This window comes from Alligator sinensis, unplaced genomic scaffold, assembly GCF_000455745.1.
Source record: "Alligator sinensis unplaced genomic scaffold, ASM45574v1 scaffold73_1, whole genome shotgun sequence".
Classification (NCBI taxonomy): domain Eukaryota; kingdom Metazoa; phylum Chordata; order Crocodylia; family Alligatoridae; genus Alligator; species Alligator sinensis.
In genome coordinates, this window is record NW_005841838.1 from 873369 (window position 1) to 897650 (window position 24282).

The 24282-nt window shown below is 45.7% G+C and overlaps 1 protein-coding gene across 7 annotated transcripts in view; it reads left to right on the forward strand.

Annotated features, from left to right (window-relative positions):
* ABAT (4-aminobutyrate aminotransferase) overlaps positions 1-24282 on the forward strand; it is a 140185-nt gene that overhangs the window by 112231 nt on the left and 3672 nt on the right. For 6 of the 7 annotated variants that reach the window (XM_006015493.3, XM_025203103.1, XM_025203111.1 and 3 more), the window contains 8 exons: positions 3510-3590; positions 6384-6476; positions 7115-7177; positions 8929-8992; positions 9762-9910; positions 17700-17837; positions 19936-20103; positions 22591-22737. In XM_006015493.3, coding sequence (XP_006015555.1) covers positions 3510-3590; positions 6384-6476; positions 7115-7177; positions 8929-8992; positions 9762-9910; positions 17700-17837; positions 19936-20103; positions 22591-22737 — 903 coding nt within the window. The remainder of the gene's footprint in view (positions 1-3509; positions 3591-6383; positions 6477-7114; positions 7178-8928; positions 8993-9761; positions 9911-17699; positions 17838-19935; positions 20104-22590; positions 22738-24282) is intronic. The other variant, XM_025203114.1, reaches the window with a different exon arrangement.

A 24282-nucleotide genomic window follows, 5' to 3' on the forward strand; every position in this document is an offset into this window, starting at 1 on the left:
ACCCTGCCCAGCTCCTCCCGGATCTTCAGCTAGGGGGAGCTAGAACTATATAAAAAGCTGCTCTGGCAAGCATCTCAGGGCTACTCACCTTCAAGAGCTTCTGCGGCCCAGTGAGTCTGTAACTGGGCACTAGTCCCTTGTGACGATTGGACTGCTGAAGCAGCTGTAACCTAGAGTGGCCCCTGCACCCTGTAGCAGTCTGGCAGTGGAGGCTGCTGCCTGGCTGTGACCTGCTGCCACCTGCAACAGCATCGGCTCCCTTGGACCTGCAGCCCCGTGTCTGCATGGTACTGCCAGACCTGGACAGGGCCTCACAGCTGCCTGGGCCTTCGGGCAGCACTGCTGTCAAGTCTTCTCGTGTTCCTGCTCTGCCATCTAGGCAGCTATCACCTTGAAGTTGTGCTTGTTGTGGTGGCCTGCTTCAAACTGTTGAAGCTTGTCCTCCTGGCCCCAAATGGCTATGAGGTTAGCTACCTTGTCTGCCCTCCAACTGGGTCCCTGGTGCTGGCCCTGGGCAGGCTTCTCTGCCTGAGTCTCGCTACTTGCCTCATCAGCAGGTATCCCAGTGTTCCCTGTTTAAAAATTGTAAATTCTCTGATGAAAAAAACTGCAAATTCTCTCATTAAAATACCCAAAATCTGTGTTCTTCTGCAATTAAAATGAAATGCCACTATATAGAGATATCAGTTGGGCAGTGTTTTATTGCTATATTTACAATTTTAAAGCAATTTGGAAGCCTGTCAGTGCCTCTGTCATAATAAAATGAATTCTAAATACCTATACACGTTGGCGTTTGCTTTTGTTTTTTTTTATCATAGAAAAATCAGCTGCCCCTACCTCCTTCGCTCAATAGGGTGTGCGGCACGGAGCAGCACTTGGATGCCAGTGCCCTGCCCATGCCTGTGCCCCTCCTGACCCACAGCCCCTGCCTGCCCCCTCCTTCCCCCCCACTAGCTCCCTCCCAGCAGCAGCTCCATCCCAGCACCAGGACATGGGGCCAGCTGCAGCTGTCCCACCTGCTTCTTTGTGGCTCTGAGCAGTGTCAGCTCTTGCTGTTCTGCTCCCTGTACTTGTGCCCAGGCCCCAGTGATCCCTATGCTGGTTCTGGGAAGCCCTTGACTGGAGCTCAGGGACAGGGCTGCTCAAGCCCCTTCCCTTCCAGGCCAGCCTCCCACTGCTCTAGGGGACCAGGGAGGGCTCTAAGCCTGGCTCTGGTAGCCACTTCTACTTGGAGTACTCCCCCATTCCCAACCCCCATTTCTCTCTCTCTCCCTCGCACACACCCTCCTGTTGCCACTTCCATTGCTACCCCCAGCCCATCTCACCTCCCAAGTGGTTTTTGGGACAGTTGCCCCTGCAGCAGCAGCTCTTGCCAGTAGGTCCCATTCCACCTGGAGGCTAGGCACACAGGATGTGAGATTTGTGGATGGGATGTAGGGTTTGTGGGGGAACAGATGTGGGGGTTTTGTGGGTGGTTGTAGGGGTGGGTCTAGGGTTTGTGGGAGTGAGGTTTGTGGGGGTGATGAGCTTGTGTGGGGGTGAGTGGGTGAGTGTGGAGGTTTTGTGGGGGGTGGTTTGTGGCTGTGGGGTTTGTGGGTGGATTGTGGGGGGCTGTGGGTGTGGGGGGAGTGTGTAGAAGTTGAGGGGACTATGTGGGAGGGGTGGGTCCCCCAGCTGCCCTTCCCTCCCCCTCCCTCAGTGCACAGCTCCCTTGCAGAAACAGTGGCCATCAGGGTGCTCATGCCCACTCCTGGCTGAGACCCCTGGCTGCATGATGCTGTCTCAGACCCAGCGGCTGCACATAGCACTGGCCCAGCCAGCTGGCACATGGCCTCAAGCAGGACTGGGCCAGGTTTTACTGTCACCTGCGGGTCCCAGCACTGCACGCTGGAGCTGCACACCCTTGGACCGAGCTAGGTCCTGCCTCCATGTACGCCTCATTTTTTTGTTCTCAGCATGCCTCTTGCAGTGTCTCAAACTGCTTTGAGATGCTGCAGTAGGCACATGCTCGCTCATCTGGACATGACCCAAGAGTTTTAAGCATTTCAGTGAAAGAAAAAAATCTGCAAATCATATCAACAGCTATCATATGTAGAGAAACTTTAAAATTAGACCAAAGCAAAATCATGCACTTGATAAATGGAACCAGTATCAAAATAATTCACTGATGGATCATCAGCAAGCTGTTTTGGAAAGGCTTTTTTATTATTTTATCAGGCTATATGGAAGAGGAAAAATCTTCCTGATGAGGCCCATCATACAATAGGAAATTTATTTGAAATTTATAGAGTGTAGTAGGAAATAGGATCTTGTCTTGAAAGAACATCTCTAGTAAATTACCTCTGAAGGAAATTCATAATCATTATCTGGACAAAAATGAGGAGAGGATTTTTATCTATAGGAACTAGCCAAATTGTTCAGAGATGATGTCAGGAGAGGCTGTTGTCCAGAGAACCTGGTCATCCACAGTATAAATGAAATGGTAGAGAAACATCCTTATCAGCTCAGCATGTCATTACAGTGTAAAAGGAGAAATTTACCATCAGAAAGCACAGAGGAAAATCTGCCTAAAATACAGTCCTTTTAAAATATATACTTCAAGCTCCAAGGAAGTAGGCAATGAAAATAAAGGCAATCAGGGCACCAAACCTTTAATTAGAAACATTTCAAACATGAGGTGGCAGGCTGAGCAGAATTTAAGAGAATCTTCACCCAAAATTGATTGGGTCAGGAAAGGCAATCTTTTTGGGCCAAAATAAATGCACACCCCTAACACAAGAGGAAATTGTGTACATTGACCTAGCATCTTTGTCCCTTAATTTACTTCCCGCTCTTATATGTACAGGATTTTATAACGGAGAGAGTGTATGCACATAATTTTACTGCAAAGAAACTTTTACTGTACCAACTGTATTTCTGATACTTGAAGCTGATTATGTTTCTCAGGTTTAGGTTCTGTCCTTTGAAAATATCTTTGTCTACTTCCTCTCATCCTCCAAATTCAATATCTTAATAATATCTGAAGGATGTTTATGTCCACAGTGTTCAGAACTGGTGTCCCTTGAAGCCTGATAAGGAAGAAAGTGTTATGCTATCTTAGTTAAATTTAGATTTTGCCATTCTAACCAAAGCCAAGCAATTAAGACTTTAAAAAATCTATTTCTTGTATGTGAAAGGAACTGAGATTTGGGTTGGGGAATAAAAGACCCGTACTAAAGGGGAATTATTTCACTGCAGTCTAGACTGTATCTTTTCAAAGGTGGGTGACCTGCAAGAATAACACTTTAGGATTGTGCAGTAAATGGGATTGTTTAATGAAAACTTGAATATTTCCAGTTCCTTCTCAAATTAATGTGCCATAATTTGAAATACTGAGCTTTTCCAGTAATGTCAGTAAAGTTCAGGCTTAGTTTAATTTATTTATCTTTGATAAATTTTAAGTGTCAATAAAATGTTATCTTTTTTATAATGTTTACAGTACTTACAGCTCTCTTTCCTTTGATTTGCAGAGTACTTTTATTAACAGACCTGCTCTAGGGATTTTACCTCCAGAGAACTTCACTGAAAAACTAAAGGAATCTTTGCTTTCGGTATGTTTAAGAAAGAACAATGATGTACCATATTCTCAATCTTCAGACTCTCTAAAATTCATGTGTGGTCTGACCCTTTTTCCTCTTGCTACCAACAAAGGAAGGATCTGAAGTTCCTGTTGCCCACGTAAATGGTACTTTTTAACATACATATTAATGTTGGAGCTTTTTCACATTTATTATAAACAGCCATCTGGATGAATCCTTTCATGTTTTAATGCCATGGAAGGGGCTCAGGAGATAGCACAAAGCAAAATGTTTCATGCAGTGAGGTTACTCACTTGCCCTAAAGTTAAGCAGACACCTAAAAGAACACACATTTTTGAGCATTACAATGTTCAACTTGAAATTGAAGCCACAACTGAAGGTGGATTCAGAAAGGGTTTAGGACACTAGAATTCTGCAACATCATCAGAAGACTAAACTGATGGTACTATTCTTCCTTTCTTCCTTTCTTAAAGAGAATCAAAGGTCGGAACTACTATTATTCTGGATTATCAAATATACATATTATGAATAAAGGGAGTGAATGGTCAAGCTGTAGAGCTTGAGGAGCAATGCGTCAGAGGCAGCTTTTTTTTTTGTTGGTGGTCTGCCTCCTTTTCAATCTCTGAATGCACTTTCATAAAATGCAATTCAGGATGCAACTCAGAAAGTACAAGACTAAGGTTCTTAACAGTCCTTTAAATCACAGTGTTAAATGACTGCACGCTTACAAGGTATGGACAAATATTTTGGCTGCTGTAAAAAGGGGAGAAGGAGGGAACACACAGCAGCTGTCCTAATCTAATTGTTAAATCCTGTAGCAGTAAAAATTAGCTGAGTCGCTCTAACTTTGCCTCTGAATGAGGATTAAATTTGGAGAGGTTTTGCCACACTTACATTGCTACAGAAGTAACAGCTTGTATCCCATCTGTCTGGTTCCCATATTAGCTAGCTATAATGCAGTATAGAAGAGGCCTCGAACTCTTCATTTCCCAATGGAGAATTCTATTCTCTTCCAGAATATACATAATTTGTCATCTCTGTATGCAAAATATGTGGAGCTGGGTGCTGAACTTACTTTCTGTGTGTGCTTTTTCCACATGGGACTTACTGTATCTCTGTTACACATAGAGGAACATGCGTGCATGTCCTGGCTTTTTTATTAAAATCATAATTGGTGCCTGCAAAGAAGTACACTCTACTCCAAGATATTCAAGGCACTGACTTACCAGGGTGTGGCAGGGCACGGTTGGTGCCTGCCACTTTAAGACCTGAGCCAAGCAACCAGCAGGTGCTTGATTGTGGTGGCCATTTTAGATCTTTGGCCACCTATATAAACAAAGTATTTTGCTGCTGGCTGGGGAACAGCTCAGGGAGCTATATAGCCTAGAATGAAGGTGGAGCAGGCCACCTAAGTTGAGGGATCCAGGTGGGGTTCAAACTGGAGCATTGTGGGACCCAGAGTGGGGCCGGTGATGTTGACAACAATGGATGCCATCTGCAAGGCTTGGGCTCCAGTGTAGGGGAGGAATGGAGCTGCAGACAGTGCCCTGTGGCATCGGGGCAAGAAACAGTCAGCCTCCCACCTAATTAAGATCATTAATTAGATAACAGCAAGGCATGGCAGGCAAGAAGGCGGGCAGTTGGCCCAGAAACAGGTGGGTGGGCCAAAGGCAAATCAGCCCCGAGAAGGCCCCCTGTTACACAGGGAATAAATAAATTTGAATTGGGAACTTTCTTTTAGCTGTTGACTCCCTTTCCATGGAGAATAGGATCCATAAAGTGAAGCGTGATGCTCTCATGCGGAGAATTTTGCAAGATAAATTTCAGAGTTGAAGGCAAACCTTTGTTTGCTTTAACACAGGGCTGGGCAAAATATGGCCCATGGGCTGGATTCAGCCCTCCAAGTGATTCCATCTGACTTGTGGAGGGTCCCTTGGCCCTGCCTGGCCCATGCATGGAGGGCAGCCCAGGCAATGGCACATGCAGCCAGTCCTGCTGTCCCCAGGTGTGGAGGTGCCACCTGGCATGAAGCGCAGCCCACCTTACACCCGTATGTGGCTCTTGGGCATGCCAGGATCTGTAGTCCACAGGGCCGAGTGGTGCGGCAGCCAGACTCAGTTTCCCAGTAGTTCCCACAGTGGTGGATCTTTCCAGCTGCCACTGCTGGTATCTCCGTTGCTGCCACTGGACCCAGGCACCCCGGACCATCTGCCCCACACCCACTGCTAAGGATGCTAGATGGAGCGGGTGGGCAGGTCTCCATGGAGACCAGCCTGGGACCCCTGCAGGCAGGGCATGCTCAGCCATGGGTGAGATAGATGGGGCCATGGGTGGGTGGGGAGTAGGATGGGTTGGTGGGGCCAGGGTTGGGATTGCCTGGTGGTGACGGCATGTGGCCGGGGCCTGAGACAGAGCCACGATTTGCTCCTTGCATGTCTCTGCAGTGGGCGCCTGCCTGGGCCAGATAGGATCATTTGGCATTTCCCTGCCCCTCAGTCTCCCCACCACTCCAGTGCTGGATGGTGTAAACAGTCATGATGGGAAACCGAGGCTGGGTCAGCATCCCCACCTGCAACAGCTCATCCAAACTCCTTAAGTGGGCCTTCATCCCAAATAATTGCCCACCCCTGCCTTAACAGAGGAGGGTGTGAGGAGTCTCCTGTGAGAGGAGATGAGGGTGTGCGGTGCACAGGTGCCATATTGAATTTACCCCATGTAAAAGAATAACAAGCTTAGTCAGTGCTTTTACATAGCTCTATAACTGTGCTCACTCATTCAGTTTTCTCTTTTCCTCTTTGTTGGCAGGTTGCTCCTAAGGGCTTGCAGCAGGTTTTCACCATGGCCTGTGGCTCTTGCTCTAATGAAAATGCCTTTAAAGTAACATTCATGTGGTACAGGGTGAGTCAAAATACTGAGGGTGGCTTTTTGCAGCACTCTATCACCTAGAGATCAACCTTTATACTCACAGGCACTGAACACCGATCAGTTTGGGTTCGACTATGAAATACAAACCTGTGCACCTCTGACTTTCTCACCAGTCTGCTCACTTTGCTCATTTGCAGTCTCTCCTAATAGAGCAAAACAACTGAATACTGACTAAACCTTTATCAGATATATCTGCAGATGAGATATAATTATATGTACTTAATGGAATGTTGATTGATGGTTGGTATTGTATGAACAATTCGCTGAATTAGCATCACTTAAAATAATAAGTGCATATGTCTTTATTATTATTTATATATCACATTAGTGCATAGAGATTATAATGTGGATTTGGGCCCAATTGTCCCTGGCACTAGGATAAGTAAAAGGGAGTTAACCTGCTCTGGAGAGATTACAACTGCCAGTTTTATGGTTGCTCTGGCCTCTATATACTTCTTTCTTAACAAACTACACAGGTCTGTTGTTTTACATTCTGGTCAATCATTTTAATAACTTCATACCAGTGGGATCTTGCATATTAAGATCTTAGCTACCAATAATGCAAGTTTCACTTGCTGCAGCTAACGAAACCCCTTTCATTATATTTGCAGAACAAGGAGCGGGGTCGTAATAGCGTCACAAAGGAAGAACTGGAAACTTGCATGATTAACCAGGTAACTTGTTATTCTGTTTTATTGTCTACAAAGTTAGTATTCGATTTAGTTGTAGGAAAAAATAGGGCTTTTCAACAGTACTATGGATTCTGGAATCTGTAAGTTTAAGGAATGGTGATAGCTTACTTCCAACAAGGTTCCAGGCCAAATGATGGTATCCTCTTGTCTCCCAGAGAGTGGTCATGACTCCTGTTAAAATTGCCCTCTTCATATGATATGCCATCTGGTAGAGAGGTTCATGTGGGAGAGTCTGTGGGGAGCAGTAGCATACAGAAATTTTCTAAATAACATAACTTTAACAGCCCTCTTAATTTTTCCAAAAGCTGTGGCCTAATGACTTAAAATGAACCAAGGGGTTAGTTTAATTGCCATGGAGTAAGGTTAATAACATCATGGGGACCAAGAAATGAAGATGCAGCTGGAAAGCCTCCAAAGTTTCTATTCAGCTCTGACCCCGATTGCTCTTGTCAGTAATGTGTGGTTACTAATGCAGCAGAAGAGGGAGTGTATTTATGTGGGGGCATCTCCTAAGACATAAGTATCTCGGAATTGAATGGAATGACAAATCCATTTGCCTAGGGTAGGTAGGCTTTGTGCTGCTGTAGGGGTGCAACTATTTAAAGAAAGAGAGATCCCAATTGTTCTTAACAAAGGGTAATGTTTACAGTGGGCTAAGGGCAGGGTGGGAGAAAGTACTTTTTGCATGAGCAGTGTAGTTTAAGATTCACCCCACAATGTGTAAGGCTCAGATTGTTTTTGGTGTTACCAAGAAAGGGCACCATCTTTATTGGCAAAGCTATGAAAGGGACAATGTGACGTCACACCGAGGCTACTGCTCTTGCTGCAAATGAGGTGTCCGTGTCCATTGCTGAACTAGGGAGGTTTTGGTGTGTTCTGTTAAGGCACTTCCTGCCCATATTTCCAGGAGTGGGGCTTGCTGTTTTTTCAGTGGTCCTCAACGTGTCATGGTACTAAAACACCACTAGCTAAAGGGGAACTATTGAAAATTTAGAATTTTCACTTAGAGATATATGTACTTAGGTCATTTTATGAAACATTACAGCAGAAATGTTTTTATGAAACTGTTAGATAAGTTAAAAATTCAGGGAGAAGACTATAGGGGTTTTTACACCAAGACCATGTATCTTTTTAAAACTCAGCAGATGCAGTTTCTATATATTTTGGTTTTGGTTTATTTTTCAGCCAATAAAATTGTTCAGTAAGTCCATGAAGCTGGTGTGCCATGGTGGTCTGAGCAGACCTCAGTCCTACTAATACTTACTCAAATGCTTATTAGCATGTGAGGTAATCCCAGTGAAGTCTCCTATGAAGGTCTTGGGTCCTAAATTTACTTCGGGCAGTTTGCTGCTTGCCTCAGTTTGTATACAATGGAGTAGATCATAACAACCTTTTTCTGGGGATGTTGTGGGGATTATTTAGCATTTGCAAATCAATCTGATGCTGATCTGATTCTTTGCAAAGAAATGTGCTAAGTAGACTGTTGTATGCGCTTTCTGCATGAATGAAACTTCCTGTATATTAGATGGTACAGTGGCCAAAACTTAAAAAAATGTTCTGGTCTTTCCTGTTGCTTTGCTGGATGCATTCTTGACTCTCCATTTTTTTCACTTGTGGAATGCTTTGTGGTCTTCAGTCCAGTTATATAATCACATCTACTTTGCTATTAAAATAAGCTACACTGCCACCTACCTGTGTGAATAGTTTAGTGATATGTCTGTGTTTGACTCCAGGCTCCGGGTTGCCCAGACTACAGTATTTTGTCCTTTATGGGTGGATTTCATGGAAGAACTATGGGTAAGTAAAGCATGTCAGGTAACCTATTTCCCCCCCTTTTAGCTGATATCAGCTAGAGCAGCATATAACTATCTCATTGTATGTATACTTTTTAAATGAACAGATCTCGCAAGGTATTTGATTAAATAAATGCAATCAGTAAGGAAACCTTGGGTCTATTAGACATTTGGAACCTAAATCTGGAGGTGATGGCATTTGTTAGAAATGTACTGAAACAATTGAATTCAATTGTAATGGGGTCAATTTTGGATCTTTTGGATATTTACTGTCAGGAAATCCCTGATTTCATTCTAGGCTCTCAGTTTTTGCATCTGCACAATTAAAAAAACTATTGTCTTGGGGAGATTTAATTACAAGATATTGTCTGATGATATTGGATCTTGCAGTGCAGATTAGATAGTTCCATATTTTAAGTATGTTCTGTGACAGGACTGCAACATGAAATGTCTAGTGCTGTAGCTTGATTCAGCACTGTTAAAGCATGGATTATTTCTTTTGCCACTGGCCTGCAACCAGTTTCCCCCAGCTTTTCTGTTACATTTTAGTGTAGATGCATCTAACGCTTGGAAGTGACCTTTCTAGAGGCAATCCATTTGTGCTTGTCCAAATGCAATCAGTTGGCATTCCAGAAAATCAAATATAAACACATCTTCACACAGCAGTTAAAAAAGAATTATTTGATCCTTCCAGGATTCCACCTTCTGGCATGTTGTTTTCCTTGTTCTTCCTAGTTCATTTTTGTTTTAAATTTTGTTTTTTCTGGGTATAGGTTGCTTAGCTGCAACTCACTCTAAAGCAATTCACAAATTAGATATCCCATCACTGGACTGGCCTATTGCTCCATTTCCAAGACTAAAATATCCTCTGGAAGAGTTTGTGAAAGAGAATCAACAGGAAGAAGCCCGCTGTTTAGAAGAGGTAAGGACTTTGCTGGCAGCATTCTATTGATTTTTGTTGGAAATAACGAATAGGGGGTTAGCTACTTTTCACTGAAATAATGTTTCCACGAATTAGAACAGACTTTGGTTAAAATAGCAGTAACTGAAGTTGTTATAGTTAAGAGTCTGTCCCTGCCATTTAAAAAGAATAGTGTGCCATGAATAAACTGTAAAATAGGGCTGTCCGAAATTTTGCTGCCAGTTTTGTTTCGATGCTTTTTCGACCTGTTTTGAGGTCAAAACAGCAAAATCGAAGTGGAACAAATATAGTCGAACCAGCCTCGAAACAAAATGAGGCAAGTCGAAAAGTTTCGTTGTTTCGCCCATAGGCTATAATGGGGAAGGACAAAATAGCCTATAACTTTGTCATTTCTGGCCTGATTTGGATGGAACTTGCAGGTAGTCCCTTCTTTCCTCTCCTTAGTCTGTGGTTTTGTAGGTGTTAATCCTTGCTCATTAACTACTGTGTATTGAGCTGGTCCCTGAGTGAATCATGATTGATTGCATAACACAGTAGCTAGCTAGCATAACGAGTTAATGAGCAAGGATTAACACCTACAAAACCACAGACTAAGGAGAGGAAAGAATCAATAGAGCCAGGAACTGCTTCTGCCCCAAGACAGAGACGGCCAGTTGCACAAGTGCCCGTGTCATGAGTTTTGCCTTCCCCCCCCCGCCGCCCCAAGACAGACATGGTTGCATAAGCACCCAATGACACGAGTTTTGCCTGTCAGCAGCTAGAGGTGCAGGGCCCCAGAACCCAGAAGCCCTGCACCTATATCCTTGACAGCTGGTAGACTTCATGACTGCAGCAGGGGCTAGCAGGCCTGCAGCTTTCACCCTGCTGTGCCTTAACACACACAGTGTCACCCATGTCACGAGTTTTGCTTGTCCACAGCTTGAGGTCCAGTTTCCCCCAAACCTCTGCACCTATCTCCTTGAAACTTAACAGGCTTTGTGGACTCTGCAGGGGCTACCATCCCTGCAGTTTTGATCATGCTGTGGCTTAATGCATACACGTGACATGAGTTTTGCTTTCAAGAATTTGGGGTGCAGTTTCCCCCAACTCCCTGCACCTCTGTCCTTGAAACTTGGCAGGCTTCATGCACTCAGAAGGGGCTACCATTCCTGAAAGTTTCATCGAAATCAAGCTAGACATGACAAAGTTACAGGCTGTTTTGTCCTTCCCCATTATATCCTATGGGCGAAACGTCGAAATAGTTTTGCCGTTTCGACAGAACAAAACAGAACAGCTGTTTTGAATCAAAACAAAATTCGAACTGAAACTCTGTTCCATTGAAACACTGGTCGAAACAGAATGCTGCCGTTTCGCACAGCCCTACTGTAGAACTCACCCCAGAATGGAACTTCACATGCAAGGAAACTTCTGTTTAAAAAACATCTAAATTGGGTGGCAACTACCAGCATGTGTGCCAGAGCATGGCACATGAGGCCATTTTGCTTGGTGTGCCATAGCTGGCCTGGGCTCTGGGCAGCTGCCGCTGGTCATAGAGCCCAAGTTGCTTGCAGCAGGTGGTTGGGAGGCTGCAAGCCCTGCTTGCAAGCGGCCCAAGCTCTGTGGTATCTGTTCAGAGCCAGGCTGGCTGTGGCAGGCAGCCAGGAGGCTGCAAACAGCTTCATGGGACTCTGTGGTGGTGGCGGCTATGCTTATGCCTTTGGGCGCATGGCTGGGAAGAGCCTGGGGCAGCGCATCTCCGTTCCCGTCCCCACTGCATGCCCTAAGGCACACGTGCAGCTGCTACCACCATTGAGCCCAGCTGGGGCTCCAGACCCCTATGCAGCTATTTATAGCCTCCCAGCTGCCTGCCACAATCAGCCTGGGCTCTAGGTAGCTGCAGCAGGCAGCTGGGAGGCTACAAACAGCTGCACTGGGCTCCAGAGCCCTGGCACAGGCTCTGTGGGTGCTTGTACATGTGATGATGTCACAATATACATGTGACCAAAATTTCCCTTGGTTTGGCTTAATGGTGTCATCCTACACATATGTGAGTTTAGAGAATTTTAAATGAGTTTGCATCATTACATTGGGATGAAGTTTAGTTTACAGTGTTGTAACTTGGAACATTGCAGCCATTAGTCAGCTTGCCCCCTGGCTGCAGGAGAGGTGGGCAGGCTCTGCAGAAAAAAAGGATCAGGCCCCTCACTGCTGCCTTCAGCAAGCTCCTGTGGCCGCCAGGATGCCTGGGTCTGCCCAGGAAAGGGCTGGCTTGCTCCTGGGGCAGTGCCGGGGGGTGGCAGAAGGTGTGGGTGTGGTGGCAGCCAGAAAAGGCAATGGGGATGCTGCATGGGGCAAAAGGCCACACAGGCGGGCTGCTAGCTTCCCCGAGCCTGACCTGGGCTTCCAGCACCCCGTGCACCATCCCAGCCGCCCTCCTGCTCCCTGCCTGTGCTGCCCCAGGGGCAAGCCAGCCCACTCCTGGATGGCCCCAGGCATCCTGTTGGCTGCAGGAGCCTGCTGAAGGCAGAAGCAAGGAGGGGCCCAATCCTTTTTTTCTGCAGAGCCTGCCCATCTCTCCTGTGGCTGGGGGCGAGCTGACAGATTAATGGCCCCCCAGCTGTGGAAGAGGTGGACAGACTTCATCGGCGGGGGTGGGGGAAAGGTTCAGGCCCTTCACCACTTCTGTCTTCAGCAGGTGCCTGCAGCTGCCAGGACAATAACATATATACAGTGACAGAAAAATAAAACTCACTGTTTCAAATAAAAACACCATTTGAGTGTAGGGGTATAGAATGCAACTCTAAGGACTAAAACCCTGTCACATGTACAAGTGCCCTGTGGTGGCAGTGGCTACATGCACACCTGGGCATATGGGAAAGGAGTGGCCTGGGGCAGCACAGGCAGCGGACGGGCTGTAAACAGCTGCACCAGGCTGTGGAGCCCTAGCCCAGCTTCTCTGCCATACTAGTAACTACCGCTTCCCCCTCCCCCTCCCTCCTGGAAAGCTGCGAGGAAAGGGGGATGTGGCTGGCGGGCGCTGGCAGCAGCCGCTGGCCACCATGCCCGGTCCATCACAGATGCCTGGTGTGGGCTGGCTCCCTGCCTGGGAATGCTCCACCTTAGGGGGCTCCAGAGGCAGCAGGCACTCAGAAACCCATGCCCTGAGTGCCCTGAGGAGCAGATGCTGAGGAAGGCACAGCTGTTGCAGTGGCATCAGCCCCACCAAGCCAGGAACCCCCTGGGGAAGGTGCCTCCAGCTGCCCAGGCTGTTCCAGCAGGTGCCAAGGTGTTGTCATGGGTGTCACAAGTCCCCTTCTGGCCCTTTTAAATTAACAGTGGCAGGGAGTGAACGTCTCTTTTTTTCTCCCCTTCCTTAGGGCTGGTTGTAGCAGGTCGCTGCAGGTGGCTGTACCGGGGTCTGGATCCCCGGGCTGGCTCATTCCTGGCAGTAGCCGCATGCACCCCTCAGGTAGCACAACGGGGAAGGAGCCAGGGGTGAACTGCCACAATAAGGATCAGGCCCCTCGTGGCTCCCCCACCATCCACCCGTTATGCCAACATCTTCAAAGTCCAAGTTATGGGGGTTTTGGCACATGGCACAAAAAAGTTGCTGACCCCTGATCTAAATTAATTTCTATCCTCAAATCTGGGAAAGGGACATGCGCTTAAGGGTAAAAACTCAGTGTGCATACTCTTCTAAGAATGCCTTTGTGGGTTTTCCTATTTTTCTGTCTACTATTATACAGTTAGATTTGTGCAGGCAGATATCTGGATAGGCCCCCAGTGAAGTTGGTAGGGTCTGGATGCTCTGAGCCAGTTGCAAGTTCAAAGCCTCAGTTTCTGCCAGCCCTACAAACTCAGCTTCAGATCTGGAAATGCTCTTTTTGCTGTTGAACTTTTCTTGAAGTGGTCCTATTAGAGCTCTGCGTGCTGGACCTTCTGAAATTCCTGGGTTTGGATCTTCTGTACTGGACCCATTATACTCTTAAGCTTTCCCATGGGGTGAGTAGGCTGCTACCATAAAGTTCTTCCCTCTTAACCCGACTCCCTCAAGTCCTGCTCCTAATGCACATTTCCTTTTTATTGTTATGAGGAAATCCCATTATGTCTCAGCAGGGAAGCTGAAAGCCACCCCCACATCCCACAATGCATTGTTTTATTCAGGGGTGTAGGTTGTAACCGTGTTGGTTTAAGGACACAGGCAGACAAGGTCCTTTGGGTGAATCTGATATCTTCTATTAGACCAACTTAAATAGTTGGAAAACAATTATTAAGCAAGCTTTAGGGTTCAAAAACCCTTTGTCAGGCTTAGGAAGTTTCAGCAGTTGGTGTGTGCTCTTCCTGGATGGAACAAAAGCCAGGCTGGGCTGGTATGCATACAAGACAGGTAGTCAGTGAAAATGTAGATTTTCTCTCTCCCCCACTGCCCCCCCCTCCCTCCCAGCCTGTCTCTCACCCATTGACTCCTCTATCTACATTTTCACTGACTACCTGTCTTGTATGCATACCAGCCCAGCCTGGCTTTTGTTCCATCCAGGAAGAGCACACACCAACTGCTGAAACTTCCTTAGCCTGACAAAGGGTTTTTGAACCTGAAACCTTGCCTAATAATTTTTCCAACTATTTAAGTTGGTCTAATAAAAGATATCAGATTCACCCAAAGAACCTTGTCTGCCTTGTTTTATTCAGGCATGGCATTGTTTGTATTCACTAGAAAGCCTGTATCTTTAAAATATAGACTTTTAAGCGGCATACATACACAATACTTAAACCAAGAATGTCACTTACTAGAAACTAGTTTATAGTTTTCCCTGGTCAGAGATGTCATACATACACAGCTAAGGGTTCTTCTAAGTAGAATCGTCACCTTTTAGGCACTGCAATGCCATTGAATCGCCACCACAAACCCCCTCCCCCTCCCCCCCCCAACCACCTTTTCATTTTCTTCATTTAGGACCTATCTATGCATTTTATTATAAAATATGTGATGGTGCGTGACTGGGAGTGCCTGGTGGCGGGAAAAGTGGGCGGGCAGGTGGGTGTATGTGAGCTTGGGAGTTGCTTTAGACCCCTGCTTCTAGGTTCCTGGGAGCCAGGTGCTCCAGAGCTGTAGAGCTTTTGTGGCTTTTAAAAAGCACTTTCCCCAAGCCACTCTGTTTACTTCAGTATCTGGAAATGTACCAGGGTTCAGTGCATCCCAAGCTGATTTGGAGAGGAGGAAAAGGAGTGGCCAGGTTGTGGGGGAGAGTGCTGCTTGAATCCGTGCTTCTTTGTGCCTGGCAGATGGGGACTGAAACAGTTCAGGAGGTTTAAACCCATTCTAAACTGTCTGTAGGTCTGGATGCTTGAGGTTTAAACTGCATTTAAACTGATTTAACTGTTATGTGTGCCTGCACTTTTAGGTACTGTTTCCTTGTTCCATAGCACATGACACAGTATAAAATAAAAGAGTCATAGGGTATAAGGATTCAGGTAGTTCATAAAATGGAATTTATAAGGGGTATTCCCTAAATTGTGACAAGGAAGCTGTGAAGGACTTGGGAGCCTTCTGTATTATTTTTAGGAATATTCCACATGCCTTGTCTACTTGATAGTTTTCTGTATGACAGCCTGGAATTAAATGGAAGGGGAAAACATACAGGAATCAAAACAATGCCCAAGATGAATATGTCATGGAGAATACAGAAGGTGATCAACAGCCAAGGGGGGAGAGGTTAATTGGTAAATTTTATCCGCTTTGGTTCTACTGAGTTGAGCTCTCCCAGGCTTCCCAGACGAGGATTAAGGACATAACTGTTAACACCTTAGAGAGGAAGAAGATGAACAGTTAGCAGTATAGTCTAGAACAGAGAGATTGCCCAGGAGAAAGAGATTCTGAGTAGAGTGAAACTTAACCAAAATTTGCAAGGACAGAATAAAGTTCAGGTACATTTTGTGCATGTTAGGTCATCCTTGTTATTTTAACCCATTTTTCTGACTACTGTGTTCTTGTTGAATAATGAATAATACTTTGTTTTGAAAAGACAGAATTGGATTATGCATACAATACCCTCTCATAGTAGTCAGGGTGTGAAACTGGGACTCTAAGGACTATGGACTCAGTCTAAGAGTGAAAGAGTTACAGGACTCCCTACGGAGTGAAATGGCAGCCCATTGCCTAGGAAGTATACACTCATGAGACACAATGGAGAGAGGAACAAGATGTATGTTCTGTGACTGAAGAGAAAGAAATGCTGAATTTGGGGCATCATAAGTATAACAGCAACTGCGATATAAGTATAAAGGCTGTGATATCCTTAAATGAAGCTTTGTCATTTCACAGCAGGATCATGCAGGTGGGCATGCTGGGTTCAACTGGAGACAGTCCTTATTCAAATCTAGATATCTTCAGGGAAAACTACAGGCAGAGCAAATTGCTTTTTGTCTTTTAGTAGGGGTTGTTTTTTTTTCCATTTATGCTATAACAGCATGGTAGATAGAAAGCAAAGATGCAAAGGATCAATTAAAAACTTGAATATAAGTAGTGGGTATTTGTTTGAAAGGCCTTATGCCATCTGACAAGCCTTTTGGGGAACATTGATTCATTCAGCAAAAAATGGTACACATCCCTCAAAGCTGGCAGGGGAAGTTTCCAGGCACAAACCACACAACCTAACCATCAACAGCTGACACTATGGAGTTAATTACCATAATTACGTGAATCCAAGATGACTTTGAATTCAGTACACCCCCCCCTTCAATAATTAGATTCTATAAATGGAAAATGTATAAATTCGTTATAATTTTCCATGTATAGAATCTAACTACTGGGGGGTTGTCTTGAATTTGTACCTCCTCCTGTACCAGCAGGGAAAGCAGTAGCAGTAGGGTAGCTGGCAGCGAGAACAAGTGGTTTGACCCCTACCCCTCAGTGTGTGCCACACCTTGCTCCCTGCTGCCATGCCCTACTGAGTCGGGGCTGGGGCCGGGGCTGCCTGGGTGGGTAGGGGCTGCCACTACTGCCTGGTTGGGTCTGGGTTAGAGCCACAGTGTCCTCCATGCTGTGGGCTGGAGCCAGAGCTAGAGTGGGAGTCATAACTGAGGGTAAGTGGCAGGGGGGGGAAGGACAGGGGAGGTGGTGGCAGGAGGACAGACTGCAGCTCCACAAGTTTGGGTCAGGGACAGAGCTGGAGAGGCAGTAACTGCCTGTCCTCTCAGCCTTGTACTCAAATCCAAGATGACAGGCTTCCCCCCACTCCCATGTTGGGTGGTTAAAAAACAATAAAACCGTGTCTTGGATTTGAGTAAGTACAGTAAAACTTTTCTGTACACCAAAGTCAGCAGTGAATCTTCTGCACTATATAATCTGATTAATCTCAAAGTATCTGCATATGCTTGAGTGACTGAAAAGAAAACATAAAAGATTTTCTTTTAAAACTAATACAAAATTATGAGGTATGTTTTATTTCCTGGAATTGCATCTGTTTTTTCTTAGGTGTTATTTGTGTGGAAAGACAGGAAATGAATTATCTAAAGCAGTCTCAAAGATATGCCTGGTTTATGCTAAATCTTTCTAACTCGCATTACAATATAGCGTAAAATTATAGCCCTTTAATATCATTCAAGAACAAGATAACAATCCTACTTTCTGCCGCAATTACTTGGGATTTTCTTTTTCATTTTAATGTTTGCGATTCTTGATGCATTCATAGCCAGCAAAGATCTTTGCATCAGGGAAGTTAAACTTCTGGTGCCATGAAGGACTAATTTTTCCAGGAAGAAATTTAAAATGCCATGAGAGGGAAATGTAACCTCAATGTTGATATTACAGGTGGAAGATCTGATTGTGAAGTACAGGAAAAAGAAGAAGGTTGTTGCTGGAATAATTATTGAACCAATTCAGTCAGAGGGAGGAGACAATCATGCTTCAGATGACTTCTTCAGGAAGCTAAGGGACATTGCTAGAAAGGTAAATCAGGCATTTGGTTGTCTGCTTAGGGCAAGTCAGGTTGGCAAGGTTAACCGTCATTTTCTCCACAAAGTTGCTTAAGCTTTTCTGCAGACTAAAACAAAGAGCCTAAGCATCTTGACAGGACCTTGCAAACTGCACTCGTGGCAAGGATGCTCGTGTTTAGGGGTCCTCTTTGCCAACACGTTAACATCTTCCAATTTCTCTTGAAGTGGTCTCAAAGGCTGAATCCAGACATGCAGGCAGGTCTGGTTTGTGGTGCTGCAAACCTCTTTGCAGCATCACAAACCACATAAATTGCACATTAATCAGTGTGGCACTGATAATTAGCAGTGCTGAGGCAAAATTTGCTACCGGGATTTCCTAGTAGCAAAAAAAATATTGGAGAAAAAGTGGCACAACCCACACCAAAGTGGAAAGCGCCAGGACAAATGCAGAAATGGGGGAACAGGCGCCCAGGGCTGCCTGCTCCCCCATCTCTGCATGCTGTGGAGCCCCCGTGCTGAGGCACCCTGCCCCCAGCCAGCAGCTTGCCACCTGGCTGGGGCACAGAGTGACTCAAGATGGGGGAGCAGGCTGCCTTGGGCTGTTGCTGCCATCTCTGCATGCTTCAGCATGGGGCTTCACTGCAGAACCTCCACACTGTGGAGCATAGATACTGGATTAGTCCATTAACTCCTGATTTCATAGCAGCATTCCTTAAAATATAAAGCTAACAACTGTGAGGCTGCTCAAGCAATTCCAGCAAAAGTGGTAGGGATAGGGAGGGTGGTCGGGGGAGATTTTTTGTTCCTTGCTGTAACATATTTGTTACTAAAAACAGAAGTTGTGAAAGCAGAAGCTGAATCAGGCTACAAGTGCTATCATTTCTTTAAACGGCAAAAATGGCCTTGGATGTCTTCTGATCTTTGGACTACTGTGCAGATCATTTAAAGGAGGAGGCACCTAAATGAGACCTGTTTTGCATTTTCTTTTTGTAAAAGTTTCTCTGGGGAAACCATAATGTATGTTAATGGAGAAATGCGTTGATATTTGGGTAAGTGTGTTCTGCCGCATAACAAGGACGTGCTCACACTGCATATCCTGTTTTTGCTCACCTCCTCTGAGCTGGTACTCTAAAGCAGCTTAGATTAGACTGGCGAAGTCCAGTAGTTTCTGCATTGTCTAAACAGAGAACCTACCAACATTGTAACAATAGTACGCTGGAGGAACACACAGTCTGTTTCAACAAAACTTCCCAGTTTTTGTTTCTGTTTACATGTAACAGCCTTTTTTCCAAACAGCAGCTAGGATAATTGGCCTGCTGGGTGATTTAACTGGATGATTAGTCTGAGGTGCTTTACGTCACAGAAATGAGGTACTGGGATGGGCCAGTTTGGCTCCAACAACTGGCTGGTAATGTGTTGAGACTTTCAAAGCACAAATGGAAGTTAAGCTCATTGGGCATTTATACACATACCTTTGTCTGCTCTGATGCACCAGTAATCCAGTGCGTTGGAGCAGACCCTGCATGTGAGTTGACTTGCCCAGCGCTGCGTCACATGCATTTGTATAAACAGCAGAGTGTGTGTCTGCGCAGAGAAAACGGTGGTGGTACACTTTTGAACTAAAACACCTTCAATGTGCTTTAGTTCAAAAGCATACTGCCACTATTTTCTCTGCGTTAATGCGCATTTCACCATTTATACAAAAATACCCAGTGTAGCACCAGGAGCTTTTGAAGGCATCCACTGCGTTGGATGCACATGTGTAAAAATGCCCATTAGTACCAAAGTGCCCCTGGGAGTTTTAAAAAGCTCCCCTGATGCTTTCCCCTATCCTTTCAAAATGATTTAGACCTGTCTGTAGAAAAACATAGTTCACTGTTCAGTTGCTTTCCAGTGCTTGTATAACAGAACAGGCTACTGAGCACCTTCTATATTTTGATGCTTCATCACAAAGAAATAACACAGAAGCTGCTCAGAGAGAGGCACTCAGAATAGTTCTCCTTATGTGTTTTAGTCTGTACTGGCTCCTAGTATTTATGTATTTAGTAAAGGTAATTTTTTGTTTGGGAAATGCAGATTCATGGTCCTTTTCTCTTGATTTATCTGGACAGCATGGCTGTGCATTTCTGGTGGACGAGGTGCAGACAGGATGTGGTTGCACTGGGAAGTTTTGGGCCCATGAACACTGGGGCTTGGATGACCCAGCTGATGTGGTAACATTTAGTAAGAAGATGATGACTGGAGGGTTTTTTCACAAGGAGGAGTTCAGACCCAATGCTGTAAGTGTTTTCAGGGAACCAAAGATTTTGCTTTTCTAAGACTTAATGAACAAAGAATTTTGAAAATGTTCTGAAACTATGGACACTTTCCAAATGCCTGATAAGCAGGGATCTTGCTTTTCTGTGACCAAAAAATGCAAATTCTCTGATAAAAACCTGCAAATTCTCTGATTAAAAACCCCAAAATCCATTATTAAAATTAAAGGCCCCCCACATCTCCCGTGGCCCTTTTGGTGCCCCTCTCTTCCCCCTACAGTCCCCTGGCCCTGCTGGTTCCCCTCTTTGGCCCCACAACAGTCCCCCAGCCCTGCTCATGCCCCTTGCACCCTACACACAGCCCCTGCCCCCTTGCCCTGCCAGAAGAGGCCCCCAGCTGTCAGGGCTATGGGACCAGGGACCACGGTCCACTGCTCCCTGCCCTCAACAGAAGGCAGCTGCAGCAGGAGCACGGAGCCGGCTCCCCCGCTGCTGCTGCCTGCTGCTGACTTGGGCAGGGGTGGGGCTGGCTCTCAGAGGCTGTGTGCACTCCTAGGGAGCAAAGGGGACCCACTCCCCCACATCTGTATGGGGGCAGGCTATGGGATTGAGCTTCCCCCCTGCTTCCCTCCCACAGGGCTGCTGTAGCCCGGCAGGCAAGACCCAGCATGGCTGGAAACAGTGGGGCTGCACCAGGATCTCCTTGCCCCCCTGCCACCGCGCCTCCTGCTGCTCTGAGTGGAGCCCCATGCCACTTCCCACAGTGCAGCCCCGCATGCAGGAGGTGCATTGCTGGGGCAGTGCGGAGCAAGCAGCTGCTAGGAGAGTCCCGTGTGGCTGGAGTGCAGGAGGGGCGGCCGGGGGGGGAGGAGATCCCAGTGCAGCCCCACTGTTCCCAGCCGGGCTGGGTCTTGCCTGTGGGGCTACAGCAGCCCCACAGGAGGGAAGCAGGGAGAGAGCTCAAGCCCACAGCCTGCCCCCCATACAGATCTGGGGGCGTGGGTTCCCCTTGTCCTCTTAGACTGAACAATACTGAGTGCCCAGCTGGCTCCACATCTCCCTGCTCCCAGCTGGTACCTCCATGTGTGGCTTCCATTAAGGGCTGCTAGAGCCACTTCAGTTTCACCTGCCCCCGGCCAGACATTCTGCCCACAAGCAGGGAGATGTGGAGCTGGCCAGGCACTCCATATATTTCCCCAACACCTCCCTGCTAGCAGCTGGAGTGCCTGGCCAGCTCCACATCTCCTCGCTCACAGCTGAAGTGCCCAGATATGGGCACGTGAAACCTAAGCAGCTCTAGCAGCCCTTAAGGGAAGTCGAACATGGAGGTACTGGCCAGGCACTCCGTGTATTTCCCCAACACCTCCCTGCTCCCTCAGCCCCCCAGCCAGCTTTCACCCCAGCCCTGCCCCACAACCCCCCAGCTCCCTGAAAGCCCCACTTACCAGTTCACCGGCTCAAGGAAAAAAGTGAGCCTGACCTAGGCCTTGCAACTGACTAAAAGCCACAGGCTCTGCCCTTCCCCCCTCTGCCTCCCCCGCCCCTCCAGGCAAGTTTGGGGCTTTCCCACCCTTTTTGCAAACAGCTCTTGCAGGCTGGAACTCAGCCAGCTTGCAGAACTCTTAGCAAAAGGGGGAAATCCATGGGTTTCTCTGCTAAAAGAGAAAATCCATGTTTTCTCTGATAAACTCAGGAAATCCGTGGGTTTTTTTCTGTTTTTCTGTGGGAAACGGACAACCTGGATCCCTGCTGATAAGCAGATGTGGCATCCACAGCAAAATTGGCTGGCCTGCAACTGACTTTATCTGGTATGTGGCACCATAGATGGCATATTTACCAGCAGAATGAAGCTGTTTCACAGATATGTTCTCCCTGGTTCCACAAGCATAGGCATTGGCCTGCTTCTCCACTCCCTTTATACCTGCCAGTCTTATTTTGTATTGGAGTTACAGTAGCATAAAACTGGTTTGATGAAGTGAAGAAGCATATCTCTAATGTGCTTATTTTTCAGCACCAAATGTGAACTGTCCCTGAGAAATGTCTCTGTGGTTTGCAGGGCCTATCTCCTGTGTTTGGGTCCTATAGATTCTGTTAGAAACAGTAAAAAGATTAGTGCATTTTTTACAAACTCAACATATGAAAACTGAACTAATGGAAAAAACAATTAAATTTCTAGGCAAAAGTACACAACGTGAATGCCTGACCTCCTTATACCTGTGGCAGTTTCAAAGAGGTCACATTAACTGTAGGACAGTGTAGGTTTGAATCTTAGTGCAGAGTGGCTTCTCCTTTGCTCTACCTGGTCATGGAACTGCTTCCTGGGAAGCAGACTTTCTAAATTCCACAACCCAGAAGAGTGAGGGGGGGCCCAATATACATTTTTGATGCTTGTGTTTGTGTTAACATTTACACGCTCACATTCCTTTCCTGAGAGTACTGCTTTGGTTTGTCTGTGAACATATTCTACTTATATATAATTTGTTTTGTTTTGTTTTTCCTCCCTTCCTCAAGCCATACCGGATTTTTAACACTTGGCTTGGAGATCCTGCCAAAAATCTCATGCTTGCTGAAGTCATTAATGTAATTAAAAGAGAGGACCTTCTAAACAATGCAACCCATGCAGGGAAAGCACTGCTGACTGGGCTGTTGGACTTGCAGGTAAACGACCAAAATGCTGTGTATGGGTATGAGGAGAAGAGTGGATTAAGAACATAGGGCATATCTGATCAGAACAGTTGCCCAGACAATCAGTAGTATATTACCTTAGGCAGCGGCAATACATGATGCTTTAGACTAGTGATTCTTGACATTTTTAGACTCAAGGCACTGCCTTGGAAAGTGCCAGCTGTTAGCTTTCTTGTTTTGGACTATGGAAAATAATAGAGCAATTCTTGTGTTGCTAAGAACTCAGACACATCATAACAACACGTCAGAATGTTTTCTGACACCATGGATTCCTATTTGAAGTCTCTGGGTTAATCCTGTGAATCATATGTAGCTGTTTGCCCAGCTAAAAGTGCTAATATTGCATAGCAATATTAACAACCTTAACAACCTGGAACAACCTTAAAAGGATCTTGTGGCACTCCAGGTGCTGCAGAACCTTGGTTGAGAATCACTGCTGTAGATTGAGCCTGTGCATGCAAGAATTGGAGCCAAAACAACCAAGTGCCACTGCTTTTCCAGGAGGAAAAACAAAATGTTTAAAGACCTGATCTGTGTTTACAAATAATTCCAGAATAATTGGAACAGACAATACCTGGATCGAGGGTTTTTATGGCTATTCATTGAGAGGTACCAAACTAGCTAGGTTCACTTTTGAACTGAGGCATTCATGTCACTTAAAAGGTGCCATGATTTGAGAATAAGGAAAATGACTGTAAGCATCAAGATGGACAAAAAGGAGGTAGTATAGTCAGCACATTTCTTTGCCGTGTTAATACTCTTCTCCCCTTAATCTCCTTTCGTCATCGTGCCTCGGCATGTCTGAGAGATGACACTGTGGATATATGGGGCAAACGAAAACTGGAGTTAATTTCAGGTTCCAGGTCTTGGGTCCTGAAGTTGGGCTACGATGGCCTAGATGTCACTGCCTCAGTTTCAAGGATTTTTTAATTAAAAGTAGTCATATGGATCAAAATCATATCCATTTTTTTCAGTGTGCAGCAGAGTCAGTTGCAGCTAACATCCTTCAAGTGTAGTGGTTTCTAATTGTGAAGACTTTTAGGCTGTAGAAAACTTCTGAATGTTGCCTTTTTCATTATTCAAAAGAGAGGAAAAGCTCGACTTTTATTAGCCTCCTTTAGAAAGCAAAGATTGGACTTTGCTTGAAACAGGCATTGGAAATTGAAAATAACTACTGTGCATGCATAGATTATTAGAATATAATACTCTATATTGAGTATTAGAATATATTTGGATGGCAGCATTAGCAGCTTATTGCAACATGGAGATGAGTTGGTTTCTAGTGACAATCTAAGGCTGTCTTGGTCGTATCCTAAATATATAGATTGGGTACATTTTAAAAATTCAAATAATTACTGGCTAATGGTGGTCTGATTCCTTGGTTCTGAATTTGTAACCTCAGTCCAGTGACAGAACATTTACACAAGCAATGTGTTTTAGTCTCTTATTGCTAGGAACACCAGAAAGTTTTGCAGCTGGGTAACAGGTCACAGGGCCCTGGGTCAGAAATTAAAACCA